This window comes from Mesoplodon bidens (genome assembly GCF_964165515.1).
Source record: "Mesoplodon bidens genome assembly, chromosome: 20".
Lineage (NCBI taxonomy): Eukaryota > Metazoa > Chordata > Mammalia > Artiodactyla > Ziphiidae > Mesoplodon > Mesoplodon bidens.
This window is the reverse complement of record NC_138181.1, coordinates 8262562-8277341: the sequence shown is the minus strand read 5'-3', so window position 1 is coordinate 8277341 and position 14780 is coordinate 8262562. Positions and strand designations below refer to the sequence as shown.

The following is a 14780-nucleotide window of genomic DNA, read 5'->3' as shown; positions in this document are numbered from 1 at the left end:
TCTGGTGTTTCATCTTTTATTCATTTGTTTATTAAAAATTTTTTATTGGGCTTCCCTGGTGGCGCAGTGGTTGAGAGTCCGCCTGCCGATGCAGGGGACACAGGTTTGTACCCTGGTCCGGGAAGATCCCACATGCCACGGAGCGGCTGGGCCCGTGAGCCATGGCTGCTGAGCCTGCGCGTCCGGAGCCTGTGGTCCACAACGGGAGAGGCCCACGAACCCCCCCCCAAAAAAAATTTTTATTGATGTTGGGGGTACAAAGATGAATGAGACACTGTCTAAAAGGGAAAAAGCAAATAATAAAACCAGTCATTTTACAGAGCAGTGTGAAGAATATAATGGTAGGGTTTTTTACAGTGTGTATTTGTTCTAAAAATTAAGCCCCTAACTTAGCTTAGACAAGAGGATGGGGGAGCAGGACAAGGTGGGGGAAAAGAGAAGTTATGGAACAGGAGGACAGAGAACAAATAGGAAAGAAAGAAAGAGTCCGGACAGTGCCCAGCATTCAGTGAGCCCCCCATGAATGGTAGAGACTGTGGTGATGGAGGTGGCGGTCAAGGAGGAGGAGGAGGAGGAGACGAGGTGGCGTTGCCGTGGTCATGGTGAAGGAGAAGCAGCAGTGTGGTGTCCGTCAAGAGCTGTCTCCACTTCTGTGCCACTGACTGCCTGCTCTTCATGCAGGGCTTGCCTCCATTTGATGTTTGATGTTTTTCCAGTGTAATGACTGGCACACACACCACCCTGTCTTTATGCCTGAGATTTAAGGATGATTTCTGAGAAGAAAGACTGCTGAGGCAAAGAGAATATTCTGGGGAGAAGAGACATGAAAGAGCTTGGTGCACTCCGGGAACTGCATGTAATTCATGTGATTAGAGTACATTTGGGGGCCCTAGGATGAGATCATAAAGGGCCTTATGAACATTGGTAAGGGTTTGGGGATTGATCTTAGCTACAGTGGAGAGCTCCTGACATTTTAATTAAGGAAGTAGTATGATTAGATTTGCGTCTTAGGAGCTTTACCCTGACAGCAGGGTGGAGGATAGCGGAACAGGCTCACAGTTCTGGCGGGCCATGGCAGTGCGGGAGCCAGAGGAGAGTGTGGTAGGGTATGGGAGAGACAAGGGTAGATGTGAGAGAGGTTTTGGAGGCAGAAGCAACAGGCTTTGAAGTTAAACTTATCAGGGGAGTGACAGAGAAGAATGATGTCTATATTTTTGGCTTGACCATTGGGTGAATGGTGGTGCTGACCACTTGGGGAATTTGGGGAAACAAAGCAGCACATTTTGGGGAAAGAAGGGTGGATTCAGTACTAGACAAGTAGAATTTGATGTGCTTATGGAAAACCTGTGTAAGGGTGTCCGGTTGTCCAGTAAGTGACTGAAAAATGCTTCTCTGGAGAGGCCGTCACAGCTCTGGATGAGGACGCTCAGGGAGAATTAGAGAAGGGTGGGGAGAGAACACTGGTGGGCATCAGCGTCTGAGAGGCAGAGAGGTGGTCCAGGACGACTGAGGAGGGAAACCAGAAGCCAGCGTCCTCACAGAAACCAAGAGAAGGGAGAGCTTCAGGGAGAAAGGGGTGGGTGGCAGTATCAGCTACTGCTGAGAGGTCGAGGGGAGCGGGGGCTAGAGCTGACCCGTGGGATTATTAAGTGGGCGCTTGCCAGTGACTGGTCTGGGCACGAGCAGTCCTCCCACCAGGGGCGGGGCGGGGCAGGGCAGGGCAGGGGTGGGAAGAGGAAATGAGCCCCGGAGCAGGGCTTGAATCGCTGTTGAGAAAGAAGATGGAGCAAGCGGCTGGTCACGGCTGTGTCTTTGGGTTTTGTTTTTCCAACGTGGCAAAGACTTCATGGTGTGGGGAGAATTACTAGAAAGAGAGAAGGTGAGAATTCTGGAGAAAAGGGGGCTAGAGTAAGGGCTTGCTTGGAGTTGGGAAGAGATCCAACACGTAGGTTAGCCTTAGGAGAAGGAACAGCTCCCCAGCTGTGGACACATGTGGAGAGTGAACTGCTCTCTGGCCCAGTTGGCTAATAATCATCTGCATGATCAGATACGGTCGTTAAGGAGTACAAAGCATAAGTAGATACTTAATTTTCAAAGACAGTGAGTAACTGGCAGAGCATGGACGTGCTAGCTGTTGTGGATTCCCATTTGTAGACTTGTAAACAGCTACCTCTGTAGCTTCTTTCTTCGTAAGTGTATGATGGTTGCATTCCTGAGAAATTGCCTTATGAAAGAGTTGTTTTAGTGACAAAGGTGATTAGCTAGAGAGTTTCAGTCCCTCATTTAAAAGACATCGACCCTTCGGAATTAAGGTGCTTTTACATAAATATTTGGAGGTTATAGCTCCAGAAGGGAGTTCCCTGGTGGTCTAGTGGTTAGGATTCGGCACTTCCACTGCCGTGGCCCAGGTTCAATACCTGGTCGGGGAACTGAGATCCCACAAGCTGCGTGTTGCGGCCAAAAAAAAAAAAAAAAAGGTCCAGAAAAGTACTTGAAGAGATACATAAACTATGTACCATTTTATCTTAAAAACAAATCCAGACATCACAAGCATTCTCAGCATTTGATTACATCTAGTTTTTGCTGAAGAGAAGTAGCTTCCTTTTCTGGACACTGCAGATTCTGTCATTAACATGTTGTCACCTATCGTTTTGAAAAAAAAAATATAAAGACACCCAAAGCGGGCTTCCCTGGTGGCTCAGTGAGTAAGAATCCACCTGCCAATGCAGGAGACATGGGTTCGAGCCCTGCTCCGGGAAGATCCCACATGCCGCGGAGCAGCTAAGCCTGTGCACCACAGCTGCTGAACCTGCGCTCTAGAGCCTGCATGCCACAACTACTGAGCCCACGTGCTGCAACTACTGAAGCCCACATGCCTAGAGCCCGTGCTCCGCAACAAGAGAAGCCACTGCAATGAGAAGCCCGCGCACTGCAATGAAGAGTAGCCCCCACTTGCCGCCACTAGAGAAAGCCCGTGTGCAGCAATGAAGACCCAACACAGCCAAAAATAAAATTTTAAAAATTTAAAAAGGAAAAAAGAAACCCAGAGCAGCTGCTGTTGGAAACTTAGCAGTTTTTAATTACGGTACATTTTAAATTGCCCACTCCACTAGTTGCTATTGTAACTAGTATAGTACAAGTAATGCAAATCCTGTATGCCAGGTCACTTTTTATTAAATTCACTATGAAAATTTATGCTGTAAGATCAAACCCCTGTATTTAATTTAATACTCTTTAAATCATAGAACATCAGAGAGAGCTTCTTAGTATTTTGTTCTGAGAAGTCATTTTGACACACTGGAGGACCTAATTCTTAAGTTTTTCCTGAATTATAGAATTTACCAGTAACCTGGAAAAATAAATTATTACTGTGCTCACTGACTTGGAAGACTTATTAAATTATTTGGAAACCGTTCCCTCTAGGATCTTCCTCTTGGTAGTATCTTGCCTTCTTAATATTCTCTAAGATGAATTTTTAGATTTTCCATGCATGTAGAATAGGTCACCCATTAAGCATTAAATCTTTCCCCTTTCCCCCATCATCCCTGCTCACTTTTAGTGTAATGAATACTAACGGGTTTTTTTAAAAAACAGCTTCACTGGGCTTCCCTGGTGGCGCAGTAGTTGAGAGTCCGCCTGCCGATGCAGGGGACACGGGTTCGTGCCCCGGTCCGGGAAGATCCCACGTGCCGCGGAGCGGCTGGGCCTCTGAGCCATGGCCGCTGAGCCTGCGCGTCCAGAGCCTGCGCTCCGCAACGGGAGAGGCCACAACAGTGAGAGGCCCGCGTACCGCAAAAAAAAAACAAAAAAAAAAAAACAAAAAAGAAACAACAGCTTCACTGAGATATAATTCACATATCATGCTATTTACCCATCTAAGGGGTATATATGTGCAGCCATCACCACAGTGAATTTTAGAACATTTTCACTAATAGATTTTTATAAATATTGCAGCTAAAGAAAATTATAAAAATAGAACCCAATAGAGAACTCTTAGAAGTATTTTCCTGGTACAGAAACTCCTCTTCTGACAAACTTGCAACTTGTCATAGCTACTTGCCAGAGAAGAAGTGAATTCCATTCTGCCCACAAACTGGTAGAATAAGAAGTTGCTTGAATGGTGGCACTTAGGACTTAAGGAAAGCTGGCAGCATGCTGATAACCAGAGGGGCTTCCATACTTCATAAAATAGTATCACATTTCCCATAATCTCATTGTGACATCTGGGCATGTTGAAAAATTCTTTCACAGGGTATTGTGGTTGTCAAGAGATAACTGTACTTTCAGATTTAGCTTGAGATAAACCTTCTTTAAGCTCTTATTATCTGGTTTCATTTTACGTGCAAATCACTGTTTTATGTTTCTCAGCTGTTACTTAGTGTTCTGAAATTTTTTCTCTTAGTGTTTATTCTGTAGTACCTTTTCTTTCTAGTAGAATCTTGAGAATTAGAGATAAATTGCTGTTTCTTGAGTGTCCCTCCACATCACCTAACCCATGCAGCAGATACCTTCATTTTGGGGTAAAGTTAACACGAAACTTCTTCTCTCGACTTTAGGCATCATAGGCGAGTGCTAGTGGAATGGCTGAGAGACCCATCTCAGGAGCTTGAGTTTATTGCTGATATTCTTAATCAGGATGCAAAGAATTATCACGCCTGGCAACATCGACAATGGGTTATTCAGGTATTGCCTTTCTTGTGTTTTACAGATTTTTATTTTTTTAACTGAATTAAATAATTTAATTACTATTAAATTGTAGTATACTTAAACTGAAACACATGTATAGATCATTACAAACAATATATAATGATTAAGAATTATTCAGATACTTAATTAAATCTGACATCCTTCATATTGGTTAACCTTTATAATCTCTTTGGATATGTTGGTGAGTAACTTCACATTAAAGAAGAATAATAGTGACTTTTAAAATACTTTTTGGATTGAATTTGTGTCACGTATTTGCTAGCAAATTGAATAGAAAAAGTAGTTGTAAATTTTTAATACAGCTGTGTTATTTTAATTAACAAGGACGTATTACATATTAAGGTTTTACATGCATAAACTTTGAAATATGATTTTACAGTAACTGTTGTATATTTTATTTCTGCCCACTTGTTAAAATTTTATGCTAAGTCCTGAATAGAAGAAAACAGTTATGGGACTTCCCTGGCGGTCCACTGGTTAAGATTTCGCCTTACAGTGCAGGGGGTGCAAGTTCGATCCTGTTCAGGGAGCTAAGATCCCCCATACCTTGGGGCCAAAAATCAAAACATGAAACAGAAGCAATATTGTAACAAATTCAATGACGACTTTTAAAAATTGGTCCACATCAAAAAAATCTTTAAAAAAAAAAAAGAAAAGAAAATAGTTATAACTCCCACTCTGGGCATTTTTATTTATTCCAGCAAACAATTGTAGTGTTGTGTCCAGTGAATTTTTTCCAGGAATTGCTACTTTCTGCACTGTTCATTATACCAAGAGTATTTCACCAAAAAATTTATTGCTTAAAAATTTAAACTTTTCCAAATTTGATTAAAGGAATACATTTTGTAGACATTTAGTATTTTTATTTTTTTATGAAATTCTAGTTTTTTGCTAGTATCAAATAAGCAATATATCTCCGTTAGCTTTTTCATAGTTAATGTCCCCAACTTTTGCAGCATTTGTACATTTTGACCTTTTATTCCTTTTTCAAATTGTCTTTGTTGGTTCTCTCCATAATTTTTTAAATTAAAACAGCTTTGTAATGTAAAAATTTATATCTAAATCCAATTGTATATTTATCTACATGTATTTTAGCATTTTTGAATACTTCCCTTTTACTTAATATATGTAATAATGTCAAATCACATCAAATTAATATACAGTAGTACAGTTAATCATTGTCTTATTACTGAGTTTGGTTTTTTTCTTCCACATTTTTACCGTAAACAATGCATAAGCATTTAGTTAGATATACTTTCTTTTTTTTTTCTTTTGATTTAATTCTTTAGTTCTTGGGTCAAAGTTAAAACACGCTGCTTGGTATCTAAATTGTTTTCCACAAGATGCTACTGAATGACAGCCACTCTGGGTGCTCACCATCACTTCCTAATTTTTCCTTCCTCATCGTCATTCCTCTGTCTTTGATGACTTTTCTTTCCCTGCCATTTCCTTGACCTTCAGCATCCCTCTCCTCCAAATATGTGATGAGTCCATGTCTTCAGTTCTACCTGCTTAGCTTTGCTGAAGTTTTATTTATTTATTTTTGTTGTTAATAAATGATAGGACATTTCTAATTGGATGTTTTATTTTGTATTTTCTTTTAGGAATTTAAGCTTTGGGATAATGAGCTGCAGTATGTAGACCAGCTTCTCAAAGAGGATGTGAGAAATAACTCTGTCTGGAACCAAAGATACTTTGTAATTTCTAACACTACGGGCTACAATGATCGCGCTGTATTGGAGAGAGAAGTCCAGTTAGTAATCTTCACTTGTTCACTCATCAAAAGAATATTTGTGTGCCTACCACGTCTCATGTTACTACTGAGATACAGGGCATAAAGGCGTTGGGATACAGCCAAGATCAAGATTGCCCCAATCCTACCCTCATGGAAGTAATAGGACAGAACACTTAGGTGAAACCTATAATGATAAATTTACGAATAATATAGTGTATAGCAGCAGTCCCCAAGCTTTTTGGCACCAGGGACTGGTTTCGTGGAAGACAGTTCTTTCACGGACCGGGGGTGGGGTGGGGCTGTGGCGGGAATGGTTCAGGTGGTAATGTGAGCGATGGGGAGTGGTCCACTGCCTGGGGGTTGGGGGCCCCTGGTGTATAGTAAACCTTTACTTTGTAGTGCCTTAAGTTTCTTAAAATATTGTTGCTACTGTAGATTGAGAAGAACTCAGATTTCATAGTGTCTAGGAAGCTTTATTTTAAAACTGTCTCATTAAATTTTAGATAACAGTCCCCAGAGTGCAGGGTTTGGGCCAATGAGTCTTTGTGGTCCTGTGCATTACAGGATGTGTGGCTCCATTCTCAGCGTTTATGCCCTATATCTCAGTAGTAAACCCCTCCCCAGCCCAAATCGCCCCCAGTTGAAAACTGCTCTAGCATACAAAATGCTGTTACAAGATCTAGAAATTTCTGAATTGGCATGAATTTCTATATTCTGTCCCTAAACCTCTTTTCTGACTTTGTCTAATTTGTCTCAGTGTCTTGTGTGAGATTTGAATATGTTTATTGTCTTTATAGCCTGATGAGATTATAGTAATACTTTAATTATAAAAGTTGTTTCAACAGCTCCTAGGAAGAGCTGATTTTATGGTACATCTGCCTCTCATCTCCCTTGCCCTTACTTCTGCGTGGATCAGGGCAGTTGGCTCTAATTTTATCTGTTCTATATATAGGGTTCTGGTGATTTAAATTTTAAAAAAGCACACACACGCAGTCTCCAATCTAGTGTCCTATATTAACTCTCTTCTCCAGGCTTCTTTTTTTATAATATTCATAATTTTGGTAATGCTGAATGAGTTTATTATTACTTTCTGTGAAAAAAAATGCCGTTAAAACAGCACTGCAACAAAACTAAGATTACTAAACTTTAGTCAGTCACTAACTCATTTGAGCAAGCATATAGTGAAGCAAAGTTCTGTACTTCCCTTAGAATTTTTTGTAACTGGATCTAAATTACAATTAATAATCTGGTTAAGGGGAAGAGAAAAGTAGGGAGCGTCCATTTGGAATGGAATCACATCATAGTTTGCAGGTACTCTTGTTTTGGAATATAAGAAATATGCAGTTGTTGGTTTCTTGTTTTTATTCTTTGTCTATATAATCTCCATGCTTGTCTATTTTTTATTATAGCTTCCAAGATTATTTAGTTCTTTTTCAATGAGTCATGATTCTTCTGGCATAAGTAGATCTTAGACATTTTCCCCAAGATTGCTTCAGCAAAAAAAGGACAGTCTCCTTGTTGTGGCTGACATTTCCTTCAGAGGGAAAGCCTAAGTGAAAGGAAGTCTCCAACATTAACTTCTTTTCCATTTGTGAACTGAGCCTTCGTATTACTTTGTAAATAAGAATTGACCATTGCAGCCACGAGGGAGTCTCTAATTCAGATATAACCCAGGGAGGTACCAAGTCCACCAGCAGAGATCAGTGAAAGCTCATGTCCAGGTTGTGCCCCCATCATAGGAAGACTGCTTCTCATTAGTGCACTGCTCTTGCAGAGTTACACACATGTTTATTTGTGTTCTTTTTCTTACAGGTACACTCTGGAAATGATCAAACTAGTACCACATAATGAAAGTGCATGGAACTATTTGAAAGGGTAAGAGGTTGTTTTTGCTTTTTTTTTTTTTATCCTGCTAACATGAGTCATCGTGGAATATGTTCCATAATCAGATTCCAAAAGGACACTAAAGAATTTTCCATTTTTCTGGATCTAAGAGCAGAAGTGTAACAGCGTTACGACAACACCCAGGAACAGTACCTCCTACCCTTTCCTTAACCTCCCAGGCACATACCAGCACAGTTTTTAGAATAGTCCATGAGTAGACAGTGACACAATTTTAACGGCATTTATGAATCCTGGGGTCTTTATGTCACAGAACGGAATACACACACCAGTTTCTGTTCAGCTCAGGATCACGGGAAGATAAGACAAATCACTTACAAACAGATTGCACAGACGCATAGCCACCCTTTCTGTTGTCATTTCCGGAGATCACCTGTTACAAGTCTCACTCCTTAAATCAGCAAGGTTTCTCTTGCCACTGACATCACCCAGCTCCTTGTCAAACTTAAGGGTCTCCAAGGAAACAGGCCCAGAGAGCACAAAGCATGGAGCTGTCACATTTGGAGATCTGTCAGAGGTTGGGGCCTATAATATCTGGAGAGCTAAAGGGATGAATAACCATCTCAAGACACAGAAATGTCTCTCCTGTTTTTTTCCTTCACTTTTAATTTTAAGAAAATGGAGTTTTTTTCCTTTAATTTTATATGTTGCAGTTTGACTTACAAATGATTATGTTTAAACTTCATTATTCTTTTTAGCTAATTTTACCCAGCTCTTAATTATGCATGATAAAGCTCACATTTAATTTAAAAATTTCATTTCATTTCAACCTCATTCAAAATGTTTCCTTTTCTTGCTTATATTACAGGGGTCATTTTCTCTTGATCTTTCTACTATTTTTGTTCTTCCTTCTAAAAATCGGGAATAATTTTTTTTTAGGATTTTGCAGGATCGTGGTCTTTCCAAGTATCCCAACCTGTTAAATCAATTACTTGATTTACAACCAAGTCACAGTTCCCCCTACCTAATTGCCTTTCTCGTGGACATCTATGAAGACATGCTAGAAAACCAATGTGACAACAAGGAGGACATTCTTAATAAAGCATTAGAGGTAAGCTGGCAGGACTCAGCGATTTCTTCTTGGAATCTCAAAGCTGGGTCTGCCCAGCGACACGAGTATTCACGCCCCTTTCAACACAGCCACTCAGAATTCCGTGCAGGGCTATTCTGCTGTTTAGGGTGACACCCATATCACTAGTGCACATAGTATGTGACTCTAGTGGTGTATCTCATTTGATCACGACCTGAATGAAACTGTACTAGTCCAAATGCATTTGCCCTAGGGATTGAATTACACATTTCCTTTAATGAATTTTTGTTGTTCATTTTCAGTTATGTGAAATCCTAGCTAAAGAAAAGGACACTATAAGAAAGGAATATTGGAGATATATTGGAAGATCCCTTCAAAGCAAACACAGCACAGAAAGTGACCCACCTACAAATGTACAGCAATAACACCATCTAGAAGAACTTGATGGGATGCTTTTATTTTTCTAAGAGACTCTAACGCAGGAGTTAAAAACCAGAGCGATCATCCCCTTTGCCTGTGGTGTGAAACGTACATTACACGGGCACTGCTTTTTAACATGAATCCAGTGTGATGCTCCTGGGGTGCTGCTGCTGTTCAGACTGGTTCTGAGTGATTTGATTCTTGTTAAGCAGAGTGATTCAGGGGAGGGAGGAGAAACAGGAAGTCCCCAGAGGAACTTGGTAGCCTTTCAGCATTCACTGTAACCCCGTAGCAGCAACTGCCCTAAACGGTGTATGTCTCAGGATTTGCAGCGTTAATGTTTGCAGGCAACGCGTATGTAAAGGACATGAGTCACTTACATTTCAGTTCAGAAAGCAGGGAGTGCAGTTGTTGCATTAGAGCTGCTCTGCCATACTCACAGTACCTTGCTATCACTGTAACCAACTAATGCCAAAAGAATGGTTTTGTAATAAAATTATAGCTGTATCCTAAAACAATGCCATAGTGGTTTGGCTTTTTTTTTTTTTTTTTCTTTGCTATACGCGGGCCTCTCACTGCTGTGGCCTCTCCCGTTGCGGAGCACAGCCTCCGGACGCACAGGCTCAGCGGCCATGGCTTACGGGCCCAGCCGCTCCGCGGCATGTGGGATCTTCCCGGACCGGGGCACGAGCCCGTGTCCCCTGCATCGGCAGGCGGACTCCCAACCACTGTGCCACCAGGGAAGCCCCTGACTTTTTAAATAGCATTTAACTATATACAGGGGACATTGTCTCAGCTTAGAAAAGCAATTGAGGAAGGATATATTGCTATAAAACTGAAGAAACCAGAAACATGACTATGTTAAAGGAAATGTAATTAAAATGTGAAGTGGTCGGTTCTTGACTACAAGCAACAAAATTCACTCAAGGTGGTTTAAAACTCACAGGGTTTATTGAGGTATATAGGTAGCTCACAGAATAATTACCCGATCTTCTGAAATATGTCCCAAAACCCCACTGCAGAACTGGAGCATCACATTGCTGTTGCCTGTGCTGGGATCAGGAACTGCTGAGTGAGGCCGCCAGCTCCATGTCCACCTCCACCACCTTCCACGCAGGCTCACCTGCTTCCCTTCCCACAGGACGTGGCTCCAAAGTAAAGGCTCACTTTAGTGCATCTGATTGGAAAGAACCTAAAGGACATTGAACACCCTTAACTGCAAAAAGGAATCTGGGAAATGTAGTTTATAGCTTTCCAGCCTCCACGCTTCAGGAAGACATGCTAGAAAGGAGTTGAAGGTTGAACAAGCGAGTGTCTGTGTACCTGCACGTAATTAAATCTCACCTTATCAATAAAGAATTTTTTTTCAGTGTTCAAAGCACCAGACTATAACTAAAGAAATTATATAGAGTAGAATAGGGAATTCCCTGTCAGTCCAGTGGTTAGGACTCAGCCCTTTCACTCAGGGGCCTGGGTTCAATCCCTGATCAGGGAACTAAGATCCTGCAAGCTGCGTGGTGCAGCAAAAAAAGAAACCAAAAAAAAAAAAACAAACAGTTATCTCAAGAATTCAGAAAATAACGATATATATTTTTAAATATTTATTTATTTATTTGGCTGCACCACATCTTAATTGAAGAATGTGGGACCTTTAGTTGCAGCATGTGGGATCCTCAGTTGCAGCATGTGAACTCTTAGTCGTGGCATGTGGGATATAGTTTCCTGACCAGGAATCGAACATGGGCCCTCTGAATTAGGAGCACAGAGTCTTAGCCACTGGACCACCAGGGAATTACCACAATATTTTTTTTAAACAAACTTTTTTTTTTTCTGGCCATGCTGCACAGCTTGTGGGAACTCCCAATAACAGTATTTTAATAATTCCTGGAGAAACTACCGTATGACCCAGCAATCCCACTCCTAGGCATATATCCAGAGAAAATCATAACTCAAAAAGACACATGCACCCCAATGTTCACTGCAGCACTATTTACTATAGCCAAGACATGGAAGCAACCTAAATGTCCACCAACAGAGGAATGGATAAGGAAGATGTGGCACATATATACAATGGAATATTACTCAGCCATGAAAAGGAACGAAATAGTGCCATTTGCAGAGACGTGGATAGACCTAGAGACTGTCATACAGAGTGAAGTAAGTCAGAAAGAGAAAAACATCGTATAATATCACTTATCACATATATGTGGAATCTAGAAAAATGGTACAGATGAACTTATTTGCAAAGCAGAAATAGACACAGATGTAGAGAACAAACATGGATACCAAGGGGGAATGGGGTGGGGTGGGATGAATTGGGAGTTGGGATTGACATATATACACTACTATGTATAAAATAGGTAACTAATGAGGACCTACTGTATAGCACAGGGAACTCTACTCAGTGCTCTGTGGTGACCTAAAAGGGAAGGAAATCTAAAAAAGAGGGGATATATGTATATGTATAACTGATTCACTTTGCTGTATAGCAGAAACTAACACAACATTGTAAAGCAACTGTACGCCAATAAATTTAAAAATAAACACTAATTAAAAGACCGGTCTGATTAAAAACAACAACAAAAAAACAAAATAACTAGGATAATGGTGAAAAAAAATTCCTTGAGAAAATATACTTTGTGGGTATTTAACATTTTACATGTCAGTTTTTGTTTTTAGACTCCAAAAATCTCTGAATTTATATTTGAAATTTTCATAAAGTGTCATCCCTATGTAGACAATTTCAAAGGTGTCATGAAAAAAAACTGTACAGAAAAGTTTTCATAAGATGGCATTTACTCTCAGAAACTACCTCGTCAGTGTCCCCAAACTGATTAGATTCAGGGCTGCTGACTCAACAAAGCTCGTAAGAGACTGTTTAATAAAAAGCATAATGGCAGTTTACTAATTTACACTGAGAAATGTAACAGGCGGACCAAGCAATTGCATCAGCCTAGCCACTTAGCATTTTCTGCCTGAAGTTTAACTAGGTGGCAATTCATTTATCAAAAGGTTGCTTAGTGAGTATGGAATCAGGTGAGGAGGCCCCATGATTCAAGTGTATAATGACTTATTTTGATGATCCTAATGAGGGCCATCTCCTGATGGGCAGCTGAATACAGAGACCTGGCAGTGCACTTTTTTCATTGGACTAACAATTAAAATGTGGTCTGTGGAGGGGCTGTTAGCTCAAAATTATTTATCCAATAATACTTTCACTGTGTTGCTATCTGCACTGCTGGCACATAAACAGTGGGTAAAACTGCTGGTGCCTTAGCACAAATCAAGGCAGTGGTACTGAGTACTCATTGTTTTCTTCACTGCCATGCATTCACTGAACAATGTACTTGATGAATCAGTAACTATATATTTTATTCACAGTACTCACGGTCTTTTCAGTATTTTGTGTGACTGAATGGAAGTACGCCTAAACTTTTTGGTTGTCTTGAAGAAAAGCATTTGTGCAATTGTGTAAGTTGTGGCCCAAACAGGCCACGGCCACTCTTCTTGGAATGCCATTTGTACTTGAACAACTGAGTGTTTGTTGCCAATCATAAAATTTGAGCTTTTGAGGGAAAATTTTAATCTACCACAGTCAGCTTGACAGCTTCCCGCTACCTTCTGATGAAATCAAAGTGATGATATTAATGAATTATTATGAATTATTAATTCATTATTAATTATCAAATCAATAATGAATAGTTAAATGTATCCACCATTGGTGGATCCATATAGCTCAATAGACCAATATTTTCCAAATGACCCATCTATGATATTATTATGAATGCATAAACAATCCATTCACATTACCAGATGTAACAGAACACAAAAAGTACATTGATAGAGTTGCAGATTCCACACTGCAACTAACCTTTGAGAAACCACCACTTGTCGAATTTTGGTCTAGTATTGGAGAATATCCACAACTTCTTAAAAGACTCCTAAAATACTCCCTTTCTGACTATATATCTGTGTGTATGAGTGGATTTTCTTCATGTACTTCAACCGAAAACACCATATTCCAACAGATTGAATACAGAAGCAGGAGAATCTGGAAATCTATTATTTATTATTAAAATATTTTCTAATTTCCCTTCTTGAGACATCCTCTTTCAGTCAGGGATTATTTAGAAGTGTATCATTTAATTGCCAAGTGATCGGAGATTTTCCTGTTACTCTCTATTATTATTTTTTAGTGGTTACTCTAGGAATTATATAATATGTATTCAACTTTTTACAGCCTATTTATATCAATATTTTATCACTTCAATTGGCATGTAGAAACCTTACCACGGTATAGGTCTCCTCACCCCCACCATTTATGCTATAGCTGTCTTATATATTACCTATACTTACATTGAAAACCCCATCAGACAATTTTTTTGCATTCAACCACCAAACATATTTTAAAGAACTCAAGAAGAGTAGTCTATTACATTTACCGAGAGATTTACTATTTTTGTTACTTTTCTTTCATTCCTGATGTTCCAAGTTTCTTTCTCGTATAATTTCCCTTTTGCCTGAAGACATTTCTTTCAGCAGTTCTTTTAGATTAGTTCTGCTGGTTGCAAATTCTGTTTAGTTTTCCTCAGCTGAGAAGGTCTTTATTTCATCTTCATTCCTGAAAGATGTTTTCGCTGGATACAGAATTCTGAGTTTACAATTCTTTCAGCACTTGAGAAATGTCACTTCCTGTCATTAGAATGGTCGTTCACCTACATGTCATCTCTCTCTGGCTGCTTGCAAAATTTTTGTCTTTAGTAATTTGATTTTGATGTGTCTGGCCATGGATGTCTTTGGATTTACCCTATTTGCTCAGCTTCTTGAATCTGTAGGTGTCACCAAACTTGGGATATCTTCAGCCATTACTTCTTCAAATATTTTTTCAGCCCTTTCTCTTCTGTGGGATTCTCAATGCGAGAATGTTAGACCTTTTGTTCTTGTCCCGCAGGTGTCTTTTGTTCTTTTTTCTTTCTTTCTTTTTCC

At 40.0% G+C, this 14780-nt stretch overlaps 1 protein-coding gene across 1 annotated transcript in view; it reads left to right on the top strand.

Moving 5' to 3' along the window:
• The window catches only part of FNTA (farnesyltransferase, CAAX box, subunit alpha), a 30042-nt gene extending 19730 nt beyond the window's left edge, over positions 1–10312 (top strand). The window contains exons 5-9 of the mRNA XM_081220932.1: positions 4557–4683; positions 6312–6460; positions 8255–8317; positions 9224–9395; positions 9677–10312. Of these exons, the coding sequence (XP_081077058.1) occupies positions 4557–4683; positions 6312–6460; positions 8255–8317; positions 9224–9395; positions 9677–9799 (634 nt within the window). The 3' untranslated portion in view covers positions 9800–10312. The remainder of the gene's footprint in view (positions 1–4556; positions 4684–6311; positions 6461–8254; positions 8318–9223; positions 9396–9676) is intronic.
• The last annotated feature ends 4468 nt before the right edge of the window (positions 10313–14780 follow it).